This window comes from Felis catus, chromosome D3 (genome assembly GCF_018350175.1).
Source record: "Felis catus isolate Fca126 chromosome D3, F.catus_Fca126_mat1.0, whole genome shotgun sequence".
Classification (NCBI taxonomy): domain Eukaryota; kingdom Metazoa; phylum Chordata; class Mammalia; order Carnivora; family Felidae; genus Felis; species Felis catus.
Window position 1 is genome coordinate 31,217,564 of NC_058379.1, and position 20,896 is coordinate 31,238,459.

General features: G+C 43.4%; 1 protein-coding gene across 23 annotated transcripts in view; it reads right to left on the minus strand.

Moving 5' to 3' along the window:
* The window catches only part of LDLRAD4 (low density lipoprotein receptor class A domain containing 4), a 440,311-nt gene that overhangs the window by 7,778 nt on the left and 411,637 nt on the right, over window positions 1–20,896 (minus strand). For 21 of the 23 annotated variants that reach the window (XM_023241720.2, XM_045041610.1, XM_023241718.2 and 18 more), the window contains 2 exons: window positions 18,854–19,008; window positions 1,111–1,164 (listed from right to left, as the gene is read on the minus strand). In XM_023241720.2, coding sequence (XP_023097488.1) covers window positions 1,111–1,164; window positions 18,854–19,008 — 209 coding nt within the window. The remainder of the gene's footprint in view (window positions 1–1,110; window positions 1,165–18,853; window positions 19,009–20,896) is intronic. The other 2 variants (XM_023241723.2, XM_003994997.6) reach the window with 1 other exon arrangement.

Sequence of the window (20,896 nt, forward strand, 5' to 3'; positions counted from 1 at the left end):
GGGGGGGGAGGCGCTCCAGGACTGCCCACCAGGTGACTGGGTCCGGGCCCTACCCCTTCACCTGGAGTGAGGGTACTGGGCCGCCCATGCTCTCACCTGTGGCTCAGAAGAGTGGGGCATAAGTTCAATTGCACGCAATGGTACTTGCAGCAGGTATAAGGCATTGGGTCTATGTATGAAATACTATAGAGCATGTTACTCTATCAATTACTTAAGAAAATACAGAACACATGACTTCTTTTTCTTTCTGATTTCTAGGCTTTTCTAGTTGTTTCATTCTGAATAAAAGTTTCCTGAATATTTTTAGTAATTGACATGAAAAATATTCTGTACTCCAAAGTAAATATGATTACAAATTTGTTTTCCCAAAATGAAGCCAGGTACTGGACTTCTTACATAATCCTCGCGCTTCTTCCACCATCCAAATTTCTTCTAGAGGAAAGATACAGATATATGTCTCCACTGATTTCTCTACACCATATTTTTAACTTATAGGCAAAAAAATATGTTATTTTAAAAATCATATTCGTTTTTCTAATGTGTATTTATTTATTTATTTTTTTGAGAGAGAGAGAGAGAGAGAGAGTGCGCAAGCAGGAGAAGGGCAGAGACGGGGAGGACAGAGGATCCAAAGCAGGCTCTGTGCTGATAGTAGCAAGCCTGACCCGGAGCTCAAACTCACAAACCGCGAGATCATGACCTGGGACGGAGTCGGACGCTTAACTGACTGAGCCAGCCAGGTACCTCTAAAAGTCATATTATTAAATTGAGAGATGTATTTATAAACTATACCCACATCTGCCGAGCCTCATTATTAGCAGCTTATGGGATCATGTAAAGATCAGTGATTCTCAACTTGGTTTCTATAAGGAGCAAAGATAATCCCTAGGAAATTCTAGGGAAAAACTCCTCCCCACCTTTTTAACCAAGGTTCCAGCATATGCCTTCAGTGAAATGTGTTCTTTCTTAATCTGTGCTGTAATACACTTAGCCCTTCCACCAATTTTGTTGCAATGGTTTATTCCTGTCCTCCCCTCCCCTCCCCTCTGCACACACGGGTGCAGCAGCCACCTCCTGTTGCCTGCCCCCAACCCTTCCCCAAATCCTTACCTCTGAGGCCCCTGGCCGAGGCCCGGAGCTGTCTGAAGGCCACAGGCGCCCTTCCTGGCAGGGGTGGGGGGGTGGGCAAGAAACATCACAAGAAAATCATTAGTTTCATACAACAGCACTCAAAATCAAGGGATCACATTCCTCTTTTGATAGCAGCACACCTGTTTAGAACATGGAATGACCCTTAAAGAACTGGTCCTTTTTCACACCTAACATCTAAAACAGAGAATTGTGACCACAAGGAAAAGTTAGGAGGTTTGGTCTTAGCCACAATAGGTTTTAAAATAGATCTGAAGTCAGGGTGCCTGGGTGGCTCAGTTGGTTAAGTGTCCAACTTCGGCCCAAGTCATCATGCCCACAGTTTGTGGGTCTGTGCTGACAGCTCAGAGCCTGGAATCTGCTTGGATTCTGTGTCTCCCTCTCCCTCTGCCACTCCCCTGCTCATGCTCGGTCTTTCTCTCTCAAAAATAAATAAACACTAACAAAAAATTCAAATAATAATAATAAAATAGTTCTGAAGTCAAATATGTGCCAAACTATACAGCTGTATTTTTGCAATACATTCAAAATGTCCTCACGGTCACATTCAATCACCACTTGGATCTGCGTAGGGTCTGGGTGAATCTAAGCTCTTATTTGGAGGCCAACCCCCCATGCAGATGTGCACTAACTGCCTTGGTCCAAGCACCAGACCATGCCCTTGTGAACTGCAACCAGCTTTGACCTAAGCAGCAGCAGGAGTAGAAGAAAAGCACTACCCAGCCACACAGTGGGTTGGCTTTCACACTGAAAACTGAGTTTCCAAAGCCCAAATGCCCTTCAAGTGTCTTCTGGTGAATTTATTCTGTAGCCCATATGTTCACACAGGCAGATTTAACTTGACATCTAGTTGTTTAGTATCTTTTTCAAAAATGTTTGATCAGACTGACAAGGTGACAAGCAAACAGATATTATTAAGGGTTATTTCTAACACCACAGACTTGTTTAGAAGGCATTTTGATATATTATCCCTTTTGAACCCAAATTGTTGGCTATTAGCAAGTGTCTCCTGGGCTATTTATTAGCTTAAGGCCTATTACTGTAATAAAGAGAATAAGAACACTTGGCTTGGCAGTGAGGGTAGAGGAGGGAGATGCCTATACTTCTGGATTCCTAGGAATATGCATTTAAGACCCTGTGCCATCACTGAGCCTCCTGAAGTCTCAAAAATGCCCACATGTAGACCTGTGAGGTAAAACATCTCTAAGTCTTCAGATGCAAAGGCCAACCCTCTCTAACTCCCTTTTGTAGGCCTGAATTCTAATTCAAACACTCCCTTTGCAGCTAAACGTGTGTTTGTCCAGTACATACAACCTGTTCCTAAGATACCCGCAGGACATCATGGAATCAGTGGCAAAAATATGATCAGGCCCAGCTGTGTTTAGAGGAAGTTGGGGCTTAGGGTCTGACGATAAAATTATGTAATGGACCATTATGGCTCTGGCATGACAACAGGTGACAACCCCAAGTCGAATCTAATAACGTAGCTGAGCCACTCCCAGAGGCGGCCCTGCACCAGGCGCAGGCAGCTTGCACTGCACTTCAGCGCACAGGTTCCTCTGGATCAAAGCAAAACAATCAGTATGGCTTTGGGTGGTTGTGGTCACTCTCATATTGAAACCAGCGTAAAAAGTAATCCTCGGAGATAATTTCTACAACTCGTAATTCTGCCCTAGCTCCTTTTCCTGTCCTTTAGATGAGCTCAGTGCCAGTCCTGCTCCTGTGCACTGGTCCCCGCCCCGATCCTGAGAACTGGCACCACGCGACAGTGAAAGCAGCAGATTAGAGAACAGTGCGCAGCATAAGGGCCAGAACCACGGCACCATGTGAAACGGGAGGCACATGATCCAAAAGTAGGGGCTTGCACGTTTTCTGAAAATGGAAATAACCATCCTCAATGGCTTCATTTGCCTAAAAATGAGCAAAACTGGGAAACTGCCCAGAAGAGACCAAACCTTGCGCACACTCAAACTTCTGTTCACCAAATTTACACCTGCCTCCTTGTCACCAATTTGACTTGGCGCTTTGTGGTTTCCTGTCCCCGGGCCTCCTAGCAGCACTGGGGCCTCTCTTGCTAACTTCAGGGACATCCTCCCTTCCTGCGGCACCTACCTCTATGGCCACACTGCTTGATCCCTGGGGGTGCCTCCAGCTCTGCATTTGGTAAAATGTTGGGAGTTCCTCAGAGCCCCGTCTGGGGCCCCTCTCCTCTAGCAGTCTCTCTGGGCCACTCCCTCCCTCCCCAGCCCCACTGTGGGAGTCTCCTGGATACCAACAGAATGCCAGCACTGATCTGTCTGAAGTGGAGCTCATAAGCTCCTCCCCAAACCTCACATTCCTCTGCTGAGGAGGTTATCAGCACTTACCGTGCCCCTGGCCCCCAGTCCACCCCCCTCGTTGCCATCATTAATATTTTAATAATGACATGACTTATTTAACTATTCACTAACAACTCCCTGCCCCCACAATTATTCACTTTTACGGGACACGTATTTTTCAGGCCTTTGACCCACATGGTATACAGGAGATCACTAAAACTATGAGATCTACAAGATGCTATTATGGTAGAAATGGTTAGGATCAACAGCCCAGAAAGCTGTCATTCCAGTTCTGTGCTGGTACCTGGAGAATACAGACCCAGAAGATGGCCAGGATTCTAGAAAGACTGGATCCCACTGGATCTCAGCCGACCTGATGGTTAGCAACTTGCCTCACTTGGGCCTCATGCCATAAGTTGCTCTGGCCACTCCCCTCCGGGCTGTCTCATGCTGGCCATCGCCAGACTGTCCTCAGTAGCACTAACTCTCACACTGTTGGCCTTGCTGATTCTTGCCCCGAGGGTGAGGTGAAGTTCTTGGACTATGATCTGACCCCAGACCAGTGTCTTCCAAGGGCCCTGTACTATCTTTTCAGATAGCTATGGTCAATTGAACTCAAAGATGTGGGCCCTCTTGTCTAGACTGCTCTGTTTCTTCATCTCCAAAACACTAGTGTTGACATTTTCAGGGAGAAGGAGCTCATCATGCAGTTGGCATCTGCTCAAATGGCAGTATTTCTGGATCTTCATTATGGAACCAATGTTTATCTCAACAATGAAGACTCTAATGTTCTTGGCCAATGCTTGTATCTTTACATGGTGTTATACTTGGAATAAGCTGTCAAATAAGATAATTCTTAAAATAGTTCATAGAAATTTGAGCAATAGGAATAAAATTTTGCTAATATTTTTATACAGGCTTAAACACATTCCTTCCATTACAGCTGTTTCCTTGTTAGAATACCCACCAAAAGGAAGGAAAGTATTTATTCATTACTTCATCATACATCTACCAAATACTTCCTGACAAGGGGTCTTGTTCCCAACACATGAGGTGACGTGCATAACTCAACAGGCACTATGCCACACTTCCCCATGGTATGGAGGTTGGGATTGTTTCCCCAACCTGTTTTGTCTGTACAATCCCCGAGGTTAAGCTGTCACTCTCACCCCTTTGTTCCACTCAAGAAAGCATTCTGGAATGTGACCTAATGTGATATTCAAGGATCACTTTGAATCAATTCTAGTTAATTTTTTTTAAGGTATATTACCCTCAAATCACTCATGTTGCATCTATTATCAGTACCAGTTGTAACACACATTAAAACTGAGCTGGACAACACATGGGAGACTGTCACACTTGCTCCAGGAAGCTTACAAGAAGGGCATCCAGTCTTGGGGGTGAAGGAAGTGAGCCTTGGGTCCCTCTGTGTGTGTGTGTGTGTGGTGTCTTGCATGTATGTTACATCTAGTTATCTTCCTAGAACAAAGGCACTGTAACAAGAAAGGTAATGACCGATTATCTGATGACAACTTAATATTACCCAGATGGATAACATAGCTATCAACAGAGATGTGGACCTGTAAGGGCAAGTGAACTCTGAGCTGGGAAAGCCCTAGGCCAGAATCCTGGCACTGCCCCTCTTCAATATGTGACTTCAGGTAAGCTTATTTAGTGTCTCCAATTTGTAAAAGGAGGTTGTTGTGAGGCTCAAATATAACAATATATGTAAATTCTTTAGTTCTATGCCTTGCATGTAAGTTTTCAGTAAATGGTAGCTCTTAACATCACAGGTATTGGCTACTTGCTGTTATACACAACTGAAGTGAGGATAATTTTCAGTTATCTCTTTTAAAATAATGAGTTCATTGAAATTTACATATTTGTTTATTAACAAGATTATTCCAAAGGTGGCATTTTGTATTTTTCAAAAATAACTTTTTGAGCATAGCTGTCACACAATGTCACATTAGTTTCAGGTATACAGCATAGGGGTATGTACATCTCATGTACATCAACATCTCTGTACATTAGGCTCTGCTCACCACAGGCGTAGCTACCCTCTGTCACCAAAGGTGGCATTTTGAATGGAAAGGCTGGACACATGAGACAGGCTTAGGCAAAACTGCGTTTATCTCACATTTCTTCAGAACCTTTCTCATAAGGTCAGAAGCTGATTCCTAAAAGCAGCATCACCCATGAGACCCCTCACAGAAAGTTCTTCCTCACAACTTCCCACCACTGGGTTTCAGCAAAACCCCAGGTGCTGCACAGAACAAAGGCCCACAGCTGCACGATGACTCTCTGTGCTCTTCAATCATTAGGTCAGCTAGCATCAGCTGCCCTCTGAGGGAACCAGCATGAGTATAGCCGTCAGCAGAGGCTGCCTCTGCCGCACACTGCTCCTTCTGGTGTCATGAGGTGAAGGCAGGGAGGCAGTACACAGAAAGAATGAGAGCTGGTCATAAGCTCTTATTTTCTCTTGGATCTTCTTTTATTTGCTATAATGAATCTTTACTGTGAATGAGTACATTGCTATTTGTTGCACTCACTCATGTTTGATCATCTCTGAGTAGGGTGACATTTTTGTTCTGCATCTGCAAGGCTGTGGGCAGAGCTTGGATGGTGGAAACATGCCAAGGGAGAGGCTTCCACTCATGACAGTGCCCCTCAGCCTAGATCCACAAAAAGTAACCCGAACCCCCTGGACCACCCTGGGTGACTAGCTGGTCATTAAGGCGGGGGGGGGGGGCTTCTGAATATACACTGTATGGAAAAGGGACATAGGACAGCCCTAAATCTTGCAGGCTTGAAGACATGTATTTTCAGACTCTTTTATTTTATTATTATTTTCTGTAAGTAGGTTCCATGCTCAGTATGGAGCTCAACGCAGGGCTTGAACTCACGACCCTGAGATCAAGACCTGAGCTGAGATCAAGAGGCAGACTCTCAACCAACTGAGCCACCCAGGCACCCTTTAGACTCCTTTATACTTGAGAAGTTTGCTTTGTGTTTTCCTCCTTCCCACTGGTGAATGAATAGCCATACTGACAGAAAAATTTCCTGTTAAGTTGAATCTGCTTGACACTAAAACATCTGCATTAAAGATAAAAAATAATCACCTATCTTCCAAAGATTGTCTTTATGATGCAAAAGATCAAGATGTGTTATTTGCAGATCTGGAACACAATGACTGCATTTTTTTCCCTTTAAATCTGACCATATTTTAGGGGATGGGTGGTGAGTCAGAAATCAAGACCAACTTGTCTTCTTTTATATAAACATAAAATTTACTTCCTTCATAATTTGAAAGTGTGCAGTTCTATGGCATGAAGTACATTCTCATTGTTGTGCAACTATCACAACCATCCAGCTCCAGAAATTTTTCATCTTCTCAAACTGAAATGCTGTCCTCATTAAACACCAGCTTCCCATTCCTTTCTCCCTGACCCCCTGGCAACCACCATTCTACTCTCTGTCTCTATGAAGTTGACTATTCTCAGTACCTCACATAACTGGAATCCTGCTTTTGTTCTTTTGTGGACAGATACAATATTGTGTCCTTTTTTTCACTTAGCATAATATCTTTAAGGTTCATCTATGTAGTAGCATGTGTCCACATTTCATTCCTTTTTAAACCTAACTAATTTCCATTGTTGATATGTGTCATATTTTGTTTCTCCATTCATCCACTGATGGATATTTTGGCTGTTTCTACCTTTTGACTATTGTCAATAATGCTGCTATAAACAGGGGTGTACAAATATCTCTTTGAATCTTTGCTTTTAATTATTTTGGGTATTTAACCACAAGTGGAATTGCTGGATCACATGGTAATTCTAAGGTTAATTTTTTGAAGAACCACCATACTGTTTTACTAGCAGCAGTACCATTTTACTTTCTCAGCAGCAATGTACAGCATTCCGATTTCTTCACATCTTGACCAACACTTGTTATTTTCTGGGTTGTTTTTGATAACAGCCTTCCCAATGGGTGTGATGTAGTGCCTTCTTTTCGTTTTGATTTGTGTATAATTATTGTATTAACTTGAGGCTTTCCAGAGAAACAAAACCAGTAGGAAACATCATTATAAATATACACACATAAAGGAGGATATTTATTATAGGAATTGGTTTATGTGGTTTTAGAGACAGAGAAGTCCCACAATCTTCCATGTGCAAGATGGAGAACAAGGAAAGCTAGTGGTATAGTTTGGTCTGAGTCTGGTGCTCTGAGAAGCCAGGGGGCCACAAGTGTTAAGTTTTAGAGTCCAAAGGCCCAAGAACCAGGAGCTCTGATGTCTAAGGGCAGAAGATGTAACCCCCAGCTCAATAAGAAAGAGAGAAAAATTACCCTTCCTCCACCTTTTTGTTCTATTCGAGCCCACCAGGGATTGGATGATGCCTGCTCACACTGGGGAGGACAGATTTTCTTTTCTCAGTCAACTGAGTCAAATGTTCATCTCCTCCAGAATTACTCTCACAGACACATCCAAATGTAACGTTCTATTAGTTATTTTGGCATTGCTTAGCCCAGTCAAGTCGACATATAAAATTATCATCACAATTAGTGATATTGAGCTCTTCTCAGTGTGCTTGTTGGATATCTTCGCTGAAGAAATGTCTATTCAAGTCCTTTGCCTATTTTTAAATTGGGTTGTCTATTATTTTGTTGTTGAATTGTAGGAGTTCTTTATATATTCTTTTTTTTTTAATTTTTTTAATGTTTATTTATTTTTGAGAGCATGAGCAGAGGAGGGGCAGACACAGAATTGGAAGCAGGCTCCAGGCTTTGAGCTGTCAGCACAGGGCCTGATCCGGGGCTTGAACTCACAAACTGTGAGGTCATGACCTGAGCCAAAGTCAGACACTCAACTGACTGAGCCACCCAGGTGCCCCTATATATTCTTGATACTATATGATTTGCAAATATTTTTTTCTCATTCTGTGACTTGCCTTTCCCTCTCTGGGCAGTGAACAACTTCCTTTGATGAACAACTTCTAAATTTTTGAATTCTAATTTATCTATTTTTGTTGTTGTTGTTGCCTGTGTTTTTGGTGTCATATCCAAGAAATCATTGCCAAGCCCAGTTTTATGAAAATTTTCCCTCGTTTTCTTTTTTTTAAACTTTTTAAAAAATGTTTGTTATTTTTGAGAGAGAGAGAGAGAAAGAGAGAGAGAGAGCAAGCGAGCAGGGGAGGGGCAGAGAGAGAAAGGGAGACACAATCCAAAGCAGAATCCAGGCTCTGAGCTGTCAGCATAAAGCCCAACGTGGTGCTCAAACCCACAAGCTGTGAGATCATGACTTGAGCTGAAGTCGGATGCTTAACCGACTGAGCCACCCAGGCACCCCTTCCCTTGTTTTCTTTAAGAGTTTCATGGCTTTAGGTCTTACATTTAGGTTTTTGGAACATTCTGAGATAATTTTTTGTATATGGTATAAGATGGTAAGTATTCAATGTCATTATTTTGAATGTGGACACCCAGTTTTTCCAGCACCATTAAAAAAAATTTTTTTTACAATTACTTATTTTTGAGAGACAGAGAGAGACAGAGCACAAATGGGGGAGGGGCAGAGAGAGAGGGAGACACAGAATTCAAAGCAGGCTCCAGGCTCTGAGCTGTCAGCACAGAGCCCGATGTGGGGCTCGAACTCACTGACTGCAAGATCACCTGAGTCGAAGTCAGATGCTCAACCAACTGAGCCATCAGGTGCCCCTCCAACACCATTTTTTAAGACTGTCCTTTTTCTTTGAATATGGTCTTGGCACCCTTGTCAAAAATCACTTGACCATATATGGGAGAGTTTATTTCTGGTCTCTCTATTCTATTCCATTGGTCTATAAATCTGTCTTTATGCCAGTACCACATTGTTTTTTTTTTGTTTGTTTGTTTTTTTGTTTTTGTTTTTTTTTACTCTAGCTGTGTAATAAGTTTTTAAACCAAGAAGTGTGAGACTTCCAACTTTGTTATTCTTTCTCAATATCATTTTGGCTATGGTTGGGGGGGGGTGGTGTAGCTACCTCCCCTGAGATAGCATATGAATTTTAGGATGGACTTTTTTTTTCTGCAAAAAAAACATTATTGATAGGAACTGCACTGAATCTGTAGATTGCTTTGGGTAGTACTGACATTTAAAAAATATCAAGTCTTCCAATCTATGAACACAAGATGTCTTTCCATTTGTGTCTAAATTCTTTCAGCAATGTTGTATAGTTTTCAGTGTACAAATCTTTCACCTCCTTAGTTAGGTTTATTCCTAAGTATGTTATTCTTTTTGATGCTACTTTTAATGGAATTGATTTCTTAATTTCCTTTCCAGATTGTTCATTGTTAGTGTCAAGTAGCAACTGATTTTTCCATATTGATTTTTGTATCCTGCAACTTCGCTCAATTTGTTTATTAGTTCTAGCAGGTTTTTGTTTGTTGGACTCTTTATGTTTTTCTATATATAAAATCATGATATCTCTGAACAGAGACAATTTTAATTTTTCCTTTCTAACTGGAATGTCTTTTATCTCTTTTTCTGTTGAGTTTCTCTGGCTAAAACTTTCAATAAATACAATATTGAAATAGAAACGGTGAGAGCATGCGTTTTGTCTTGTTCCTGATCTTAGAGGAAAAGTTTTTGTTCCTTTACCATTAAGTATGTTAGCTGTGGGCTTTTCAAAAAATGGCATTTATTATGTTGAAATAGTGTCTTTGTGTTCTAGTTTGTTGAGTATTTGTAATCATGAAAAAGTGTTGAATGCTTTTAAAGACTTTCTCTGCGTCAATGGGATGATCATGTAGTTTTCCCCCTTCATTCTATTAATGAACAGTAGATTGATTGATTTTCATATGTGGAACCATCCTCGCATTAGAGAAATAAACCCCATTTGGTCATAGTGTATAATCCTTTTAGTATTCTACCGAACTCAGTTTGTTAGTATTTTGTTGAAGATTTTTGTATCAATATTCATAAAGGATATAGGTTTATGGTTTTCTCTTACTGTTGGGTCTTTGGCTTGAGGGAAATGCTGGCTTCACAGAGTCAGTGAGAAAGTGTTCTCTCCTATTCAAATTTTTTGGAAGAGTTTGAGAAAGATTGGGTTAATTCTTCTTTAAATGTGTGGTAGAATTAACAATGAAGGCATCTGTTCCAGGTTATTTTCTTTGTTGTGAGGTTTTGAATATTGATTCAACCTCCTTACTAGTTACAGATCTATTCAGATTTTCTATTTCTTCATGAGTCAATCTTAGTAGGGTATGTTTCTAGGAATCTGTCCATTTCAACTTATTCATAGTACTCTTTTATAATCTTTTTCATTTCTTTATCTTTTGGATCTTTTTCCATCCAAAAGATACAACATTTATAGCATTAAAAGAGAAAGATGTGACCATGACTTACTGGGGCTTCTGCTGTGAGCTGCAGCTAAAGCCGGCTGCCTTGCATCCATGTGTAAGGCCACTCCTATGACCTTATGAACCTTCTTAGTTTTATGCTTTCAGCTAAACTTTCCTTACCACATACAGAGGACAACAGGAATCAGATTTAGGGACTGGAAACAATAAGCTCTCTGTGAAACTGGAAATACCTTTTAAAAAGTGTTTTTCAAACTGTGAGTTGCAGCCTCTTAGAGAACTGGAAAATAAATTTAAGTGGGTCACAACCAGTATTCCAAAAAACTAAAACAGAATAGATAATGCCTGAGTAAGTTGTAAGTATTGTTTTGCAAAATTTCTGCCTTAGTTGTGTATCGTGGATTATGATATAAAATGTGTTTCTTATTGTACTTCAGGGTTACAAACCATCTGAAGGCCTCTGATCTAAGCCAATCATCCCTCATTTTAGATATGATTTAGATTTATACTGTTCACTGGAGGTGACAGCCAGTTTGTGGTAAAGCAAGGCCATTGCTGGATATTGTCTTGTACCGAAGGGCTCAGTGAATGAAAAGTATTGTATGCCCTCAAATATTTGGAAATATATTTTCTCCTTGTCCCAGGGTGAGAACTTCAAAGCACAGGTAAAACTCATCTTTGGATATTCAGCAACACCTTTACCATCTGGAAAAATACATTTTCTCTCATTTCTTCCTTTTCCTCACACAGCCTCTCCACCATCCAAATACTTTAGTATTACTGTCTTTCCACTCTAGATGGCAGTAACAGCTTAGATGCAGAGGTGATACCTCTGGGTATCAATAACTATTCTCCCCAGGACTTCCCCCATTATTCTTCCTTGGGAATCCACCATCAGACTTATTTTCAAGACTTAAAATGTCCTTCCCAACTGCTCAATCTAGGGCACATCCCTTAAGAGAAACACAATTCATCCAGGAAGATCTGTTGGGAAGAAAAGGGAATCCTTTATATTTCCAGAACAATACAATGGATCAGGGAGATCTATAGTCCTGAGCAAGCAGAAAAGGAGCCACACAGGTCCCTCTCCTGGGCTTGGTGCTGGGGGAGAATCAGCAATTAGACCTGGAGAGAAACCAGCCTGGGAATTAGAAAACTCAGGGCAACAGAGAAATGTGGAACTACATGCTATTCAGCGTCGGCTGAATCACCTCCTCTTTTGTGAGAGTAAGACTAGAAACAGGGCAAATGCTTTTCCCAAGGTCATAGAGCTGGTAGGGGATTGATACAGAGCCAGAACCCAGCTACTTCCCTTGGTGTCTTTTGACAGCTCCGGGGAGCATCCTCAACAAAGGCCACAGAATTAGAATGATTTAGAGAACTCTTCTTTCCCCAAAACAATTTACACCAATTTCTAAGGACTAAGTATAAACAAACAACCTTTATCATTAGATTATTAAGCTATATTGTCTATCTAAAACATGACTAAAATTTGTTTCTTAAAATTTTCATCAATTTTACTTAAAAATCTGATTTTAGCATGCTTTTTGTCACAGCACAAACCAGCTCAAATCAGTTACCTTAATAGTCTATGGATTCTCAGAACATTATTGCAGTTGCCTTCAGCATCAGTTTATGTGAGCAGAGAATGTTTTTTAATTCCAAAAGTAATACACAAATACATCCTTACCATAAAAGTTTTTATTTTATTTTATTTTTTTTAGAGAGAGAGACAGAACATGAACGGGGGAGGGGCATAGAGAGAGGGAGACACAGAAGCAGGCTCCCAGCTATCAGCACAGAGCCCGAAGCAGGGCTCGAACTGACAAATCACGAAATCATGACCTGAGCCAAAGTCAGAAGCTTAACCAACTGAGCCACCCAGGAGCCCCCTAACCACAAAACTTTTAACACACAAACCAGGCTCTCTTTGCCCACCTCCTGCAATCCCAGATCCTCTCCAGAGGAAGCCATTCGTTTTCTGTGGGTCCTTCCTGACCTTTCTCTACAGCATCAGTTTGTAGCTCAGAAAACATCAGTCTTACTAATTGAGCCACACTTGGTTTTGCACCAAAATTGTATCAGTTAGTCTGATCAGTCTCATCATTTGTAAGATTTAACTCCAAATGGAGTTTGGCTGATACCAAAAATCAAATCCATCCTCAGTGAACAAATAAGAAAAAGGAAGATTTGCCATCAAGACACTAAAAAATATTTTTCCTTTGAAAAATTTCCAAAAAATGACCTGCAAGCTCTGAGGGTAATTCCAAAACTGTTCCGAGCACTGGCAACAACAGTGGAGGGACAATCTGTGCTACTCGCATTGCTGCAAAGACAAATCTTGGCCATTGAAAAGGTCTTTCTACTTTTGTTCAGATGAGAATCTGCTATATTAACAGCTGTGGCCCAGGAACCTGATCCAATTTTTGCTAGCAACTTGGCCTCCTGTTTCTCTTGAGGGGAGACATTCTCACTCTGAAGCTGTTAAAATTATCTATCTTTCAATGCTTCAATCAGATACACCAAAGGGTAAAGCCTTTTAAATGACCAGTCTGTTGGCTTGACTGCATCCTCACTTATTCAGGGAGAAAACGGCTTGACTGCCAAGAGGAAATCTGTGCTTGGAGTTTACAGTAGGTGCTCACCTACCTCTTGCAGTCCCTGTGACATCAGGAAATGTAGTTTCAGTGGCTCATGAAATAATGGAGAATTGTTATGGGACAAAGTTGACAACAAATACCCCCGGTCTTACAGTGCAGCAAGAATCTGCCTCACCCACAGAGAAACTCTCCCCTGCCATCTTTCATCTCAATCTGATGCTAAATAAAGCCAGAGGGGCTCTCTTTTCTGTAGTCTGGAGTGTCAGAGACATGCCTATTATAACTGCCTCATCAAGCCCTTTAGTTCTTTTTTTTTCGCACCTTACTGAAAATAGTTCATTTCTATCATTTTAGAAATGTTTTTCTAAATGCTTTTCTAAACCTAAGTAGAAATGAGAAAAGGCAGGTACACAGCAGTCTAGCTCTTTAGTCACTGTGGGAATGAACTGTGTGTGTGGTGACTCCCCTGACTCCCTGCACCCTTCACTGGGCCCAGGACACAGCCTGTGGGCTTTTCAAGCATGGTGAGTTCTGAGCCACTGCAGTGGATTCCCGAGCTGCTTCTAGGGGTGTCCAGAACTGCCCATTCTCAAGCCACCCCTGCTCCCAAGGCCAACAAGAGGAGCCCACAGTCACCTCTACTCTCTTGGCCACAGACACCAGCCACAGAGAAGACTGCCTTGCTCTGGGGCCTGGACTGAACTGCAAGGTCCAGAACAAACACATCCAGCTGGGCAAAGGAGACACTGGACTCTGCTGGCCCAGACATACTTGGTTGAATGTCTAATCTTTCAGGAATGATCTTTACTTCCACAAGGAAGTTCCCTCCCATTTCTCTGGAAACCAGTGGGCCTCTTAGTCTATCTTTGTTTTCACCCTTGTGGTAAAGACATAAGTGCAGGATATATTTTCTCTAAAAAACAACCACCACTGTGCAAAGCAATAGGTAGCAATGGCACCCCACCCACAACTGGGGGTTCCCCCAAGAGAGATGGAACCGTAGTCAAAAGGTGAGCACCAACCCATTCAGCCTGGCAACTGCTTTGTGGTCCCATCTTAGAGAGTGCCAGAGGCAGGAATAGAGGCCTGATATGCAGACTTTTCAAGAGAAAATGTAAATTCCAGTTTTTATGTGAAATCTCCCAATAGTTACTGTCAATCAAGTTTTGTCAAAACACCCTGTGGGGCAAACCATACACACTGGCCACATCTTAAGCCAAGTCTGCAACAGCTATAGGGAGAGTCTCTGGGTGTGGACTTCCCCTATACTGGGACACTTTGGATCAGAAGAACTCCAGCTTCTGTACTGGTCACTGCAGTCATGTCCTCCTTCCAAATGCCAGGGGACAAAACAAGCGGCCTCCTTCCCAGCATCCCACCTGCATCTCCCCCTGGAGCTGGTGCAGCACAGACTGTGCTGAGCGCTGGCTTGGTGCTGCTCTGTCTCCACAGGGAGGCTGAGGCACCTGTATTTTCCTAAGTGATTTAATCCCTGCAGCAGTTCCTAAGGAAGAAATGCTTGACATGACTCCTTCCATGAATTTTTTAATTGAAATTGCTGCTTTTATAGGTCCAATGGCTGAAGCGCTACAATTTCATACAGTTCATACAGGTAAGTAAAAAGGTTCTGTCCCTCTGCTGCTCCTCAGTAAGTGGCTGGCCACTCTGACCTCGCCCACTTCCCACTGCACCCTGGGCTGTCCAGGTGGGTTCAGGTGGCCCTGCTGGGTGGGGCTACAGGCTGTCAGAAAAGGCTGCTCATGCCCCCACGCCCACCCAGCTCTGGTAAGAGAGGCTCCAGTGATGTAAGCAAATACCTTTCACGGCTGTGTCTGGAATATTTATGCCCCCTTATTGTCTTCCTATTACTTGGCAGTCTAAAGTAATGAAAAGAGATCTAGACAGTATCAAAGCTCTGAAATCACATAAACCCAGGCTCTAAAAAATAAGCTGAGGCTACCTCAGAAAGAATACATAGAGATTTATGTCACAAAGCCATTCACTGCTCTTTGCCATTAGATAAACATTTACTTTTCTTGATTTAAGCCTAGGTTGCTATTTTCCAATTTTATCCAGAAATGACTGTTACCAACAAATTCATGGCCAGTATTGTCCTGTCCCTGGGCTCCCCTGGCACGGTGTGTCAGAGACACCATGGTGATGAAGGCTGATTGCCTGGGCCAATACAGATTCCCACCCATTCCTTCCTTGGCCAGAGGGACCTGGTACAGAAAGTGTGTGCTTCCAGAAGACACTTGGAACTGGCAGGGGAGACCCTGAGAGGGGGTGTCGCATGAGGAAGAAGGTGTGTGTGGTGAAGTCAGGGAGGAAAGTGTCTTTGACTTTACAAAGCAAACCTCCCAGAATCAGGGTGAGTCTGGCATTTGGCCCAAGGGGGCAACTGTTCCAACCAACCATTTTCCAGAAGAATCTCCCTGAGAACTAGGAATATTCACAGCTAAGATTCTATCTTATTAACCTCAGTTCTGCTTTTCCCTTTGGTTGAAGTGCAAATCATCAGTGAGCAGAGGGGCAGCGCACATCTTGGCAGTGAAATTTCCTCAGTCAAATCAGAACATCTACATGTGTAACCTCTTCCTTGAAAACAAAATCCAACTATTGTCCTTTATTTTTTGATCTTGACTAACAAGTCTTCTGGAAGACATATATAAAAATAAACTTAACAAGGTGTTAAACCAAATCACAGAGAAGTTGATAAATTAGATGCACAGCCCTTCTCACAAGTTTAAAATAAATATACCTTTTGGGCACCTGGGTGATTCAGTCAGTTAAGCATCTGACTCTTGATTTCGGCTCAGGTCATGATCTTGCAGTTTGTGAGATCAAGCCCCACAGAACCTGCTTGGGATTCTCTCTCTCCTCTCTCTTTGTCTCTCCCTGCTCTCGCCTGCACGAGCTTGCTCTCTCTCTCTGTCTCTCTCTCTCCCAAAAATAAATAAATATTTAAAAATAAATAAATAAATATACCTTTTACTAACATGCTCATGGAGACCTCACATGGTTTTAGAACAAATAGGGCTAAAAGGCTCCCAGAAGTGAGGGGATGTCAGCAATGACAGGCTCAGACCATGAGATGCTCACCCAGGTGAGGCTGGAAGGGGCATTCCACAGCCACAAGCTGCCAACTAGAGGGCACTGCAGCCCCACCATTCAGGCTCCAGGGAAGGTGGGATTTAGATGCTGACATCGGGAAAGGTGCTTCAGTAGCCCTCAGGTGTTCTAGTGACAGACATGAAACCACACAGACAGCAGTAACCACAAAGGCATCCATCTTCACCAGTCACCTTTCCCCCAAGGAGTACAAATATGCACAATGCCACTGGGAACCCAAGAGGCTGTCAGCGATGAGCTCTGTCAGTAAGAGCAGAGCCTTCCTTTCTCATGCTGCGTCCTCACGCCCCATCCCAGACTCCTCCTATAGCCAACAGCCACTTGATATATACAAATGGCCACTGGAGACCCCTAGCCTCTCCCAATTAAGATTGAGAAAATGCCAAGTAGAATTAGCCATCTGGATGCTGCTGATGGTAGCAGGGAGGGTCAGGGGCAAGGAAACCTCACATTGTTCCTTCATTATTTTGCTCAATGTCTGGTTCATGTCCAGTGAATGACTGAATGAACAAAGGAAAGTAGAAATGGGTAGGGGAAACTATTCCCAAGGCAGAGTCTCAAACCAGGACCCTCTGATCATGCAAGGGACCCCCAACACTTTCTGCCAAGCCTCTGGGAAGTGTACTCTTCTCTCTGTTGAAACCTCAGAGCCAGCCATGAGAGATCCACTTATGTTAATAGGCAACCTCTTTGAACAGCAAAGCACCTCTAGGAAGGATGGCATTCAACACTAGTGAGATTAGAGGTTCTCTACTTCAGCACTACTGACATTTAGGGTCAGATAGTTCCTTGTTGCGGGGGCTACGCTGTGCATTCCAGGATGTTTAGAGCATCCCTGTAGCATTCCCTAATTATGACAACCAAAAATGGCTCTCAATGTTGTCAAATGTCCCCTAGGGGGCATAATCACTCCAATTGGGAACCATGAGTGTATATTAATCAACTGCTCTCCCAGTACTGTACTAAGGGAAGCAGCATTTCTTCCTTATGCCTTATAAAGGCATTAGGGAGGAGAGGTAGACAAGTAGGAGGCAAGAAGCCTGGTTGGGGGCACATTCCTGGGTAGAGAGAAAGAGTGTAAGTGGCCCACAGTGCTGTCTACATTTGTATTTGTGTTCAGAAGAAAAGTAAGGTTTTTTTTCTCACTCTCTCTCCTCTCTCTTTGGACTATACATTAGGCTAATAGTCCTAGTCATGATATGGAGCTACAGACTGGGCCTGAATGGTCTCTGGTCACTGGGTTAAAATACATCTTGAGTTTGAAATGGTAAACACATTCATGCTCTGTCTCCCTCTGTCTCAAAAATAAATAAACGTTAAAAAAATTTTTTTTGAAATGGTGAACACAGCGCATTGCTAAGTTTTGCAATATCCATATTCTCATTTTATTGAGGAGGAAAATCCAAGCTTTGAGAAGCAACAGCAGCCACCCACCAGAAAACCAAGAACTTGTAATTGTCTAAACTCACAGTCCCAAGCCTTTCACTGGAGGCCACGAGAATCACAGATTGTAAAAGCAGCTCAGAATAAAAAGTGCCAGTGGCCTTTTGCCTCCTAAGCGCAGATCACAGACCGGTTTAACTGAATATGTATTTTATTTTCCAGAGGAGTGTGACTCAGGGCAAGAAGTAGCCAGAAACTGTAAAAAGAACAACCTGTAGAGCCTTACTATGGGCTGTTCTGTGAGTCCCTTACATAGCCCGGCCCAGCCCGATCCACTTGAGGAGGCCCTGAGCCCCTGCTGTCCCGCCACTTCTAGCTTGCCACACCTGCCATGCTGCTGATCTCAGACAAGTGACGTCTTACAGATGCAGGTAGTGCTGCACAAATGTATTAAGGATCACCAGACACCTCCAGGGCCAGTTTTCAAAACAGGTCTCCATGTAACAGCATGGGTGATTTAGTGAAAGAAGCCAAACACAAAAGAACACCTACTGTATGATTCTATTGTTAAACATATTGTTCAGAAGCAGGTAAGATTAATCTGTGCAGACAGCTGTGCAGGTAGTTTTGACCTTGTGGGGGGCAGGCCTAGGAGTACGGCCAGAGTGTGTTCCTGGGGGCTGGTCCTATCTCTTTTCTGAGTGGTTACACAGGTGTCTTTAGTTTGTGAGGACTCACTGAGCAGAATTCTCATGACGCACATGCTTTACTTGAAGTATCAGAACCTTCCATAGAGTTTTCAATGCTTCGGACCATAGCAGGTGGGTTCAAGAGGCCGTCCCGCTTTGGGGCTCTTACTGGCACCCAGCCTATTTGGAGCCCTAGACAGAGGCCTAGGCAGCACCGAAAGGCTCAGGCCACACTTACCGGTTGTGGCCCGTCCTCCTGCCTCCTGCTTGGATGTGGGCGGTTGATGAAGGACCGTGTGGAGACTTTGTAGTGATTCAGTAGGCAGACAATGACCACAACCATCACCGTGACCACCACGACGATGATGATGATCTGGGCAAACTCCAGTTCCGCTGCGATGGAAAGGGAAGGCATATTAGTGACATATCCCCTGTGCAGTCACCCAGTTCTCTAAACAACACACCCACCAGTCACCAAGCGCTTCTTGCAAGCACCTGGTCCTCCCAGAGACAAACTATTTTTCCCCAGGCCTGCTGCCCAAGACCATTGTCAGACACACACACACACACACACACAAGCACAAACAGTTGAATAATATTTGAAGAAAGAGAGACCCAGGCATGAGGCTCTTTCCAGTAGGCCTCTGGTGTTCAGCCCAAGCATGGTGCTCAGACAAACCTTGTCTTTGCAAATTTTATAATGAGTAGGGCCTTAGGAAAACGTATTCTGTTGGCTCTACAAGACCTCTAGAGGGGCTGTGTTGTAACTGACCCCATTCACACATGGAATTTGAATATCTAGCCCAGTGTGCAGACCACCAGCTGGCCGCTGCACGCTGCCCCTTTGCCCTGGGCAGGCGGGTCCAGGAGTGCAGTCACCTCTCCAACATCTGATTGCTGGTCCTGCCAGATGGCCCTGCCACCCAGGGGAGGTAAGAAAGTCTCACAAAACTGAAGCTGCTCCTTCCAGTGTAATCTCTCCAGGAAAGTTAACCCCATCTTTATGGTTGAGTCACATTTCCCAAAGTACATCCACACAGAATCTACACATTATACTGAAGGGATAATATATTGATAAAAAGCTCCACCTCCTTTACTCCTTTGCCTCCTTTACTTTGCCTTTGGAGGTAATTTAGAAAACACATCTCCACTGTCTCTAACCCTGCAGACACCATATTTTATGAGCAGTCGGAAACCAGGTTCCTGACACTGCCATTACAAAGCCTTTTCTAACTGCCATTAGCACACGCTTCACATTCTAGTACAGTGCCATGGAATTACTTCTAGCAAAACAGCGCACTGAGTTGGCAATTAAAGATGGGCAATTCAAGTCCTTCAGTTTTGCAGGGAGGAAGCAGATTCCCATTGCTCAAGGTCAACCCTAGAACACACATTTCCTGCTTTCTAGCACAGCCTTGCTGCATGTTGCCCACCTGTCTTCCTGAGTCTCCCCACACAATCAAAGGAAGTGATTGTGTAGGGGTGTCAACTTAAAGAGTGAGAGGCTCTGAAGATGAGGAAGACAGCACACAACTTTGCTCTGAGGTGGGGAGGTGTGGGGTTTAATGAAGAGCAAGAAAAAGGGGAGAGCTCTGTCAATTGTGTTACTGCCTAGAACCAGTAACACACACATGCATACACCCACACATACACATATGCATGTATACACATGAGCACAGCAACACACATGTACACACCCGGGCATGCTGCATTCATGTACACATATACACACATGTATGCATGTGTTTGAATACACACAGATGTGGATATACATACATACAGAGCATGCATATGCACATGCGTGCATATGCATACACACACACACACACACACACACACACATGCTCTTGCTGCACGACCCAGGCTGATAGCCAGTGGGGAGGTGTTATCTCTCACTATATGGCTCACATTTGGGATGATGCAGGAAAGGACTGGGGTAGCACCCTCCTCCCCAAATCTCACCTATGTGCCCTCACCATCCATACTCTGGAAACAGAAGGGCTAGAACTGGCATGGGAGTAAATGGAGGGTGTTCCTGGATCCCACCATGTCCTGTCCTGTGACACTACCCCTCCACTCCTGCCTTCGGCCTCTACATACCCGAGGGACAAAGATATACATACATGCTTGCTGGACCTGGCTGGACTGCACCTGCACCTATCGTGGGGCTGGCCCAAATATGCACCCTGGAGAATGGAGAGCTGAGTATGAGGGAACCGAAACTGCCATGCCTGTGTGCTGAGTGGCTGTGGCCGGGTGGGCTTGCTGAGTACAGCCCTAG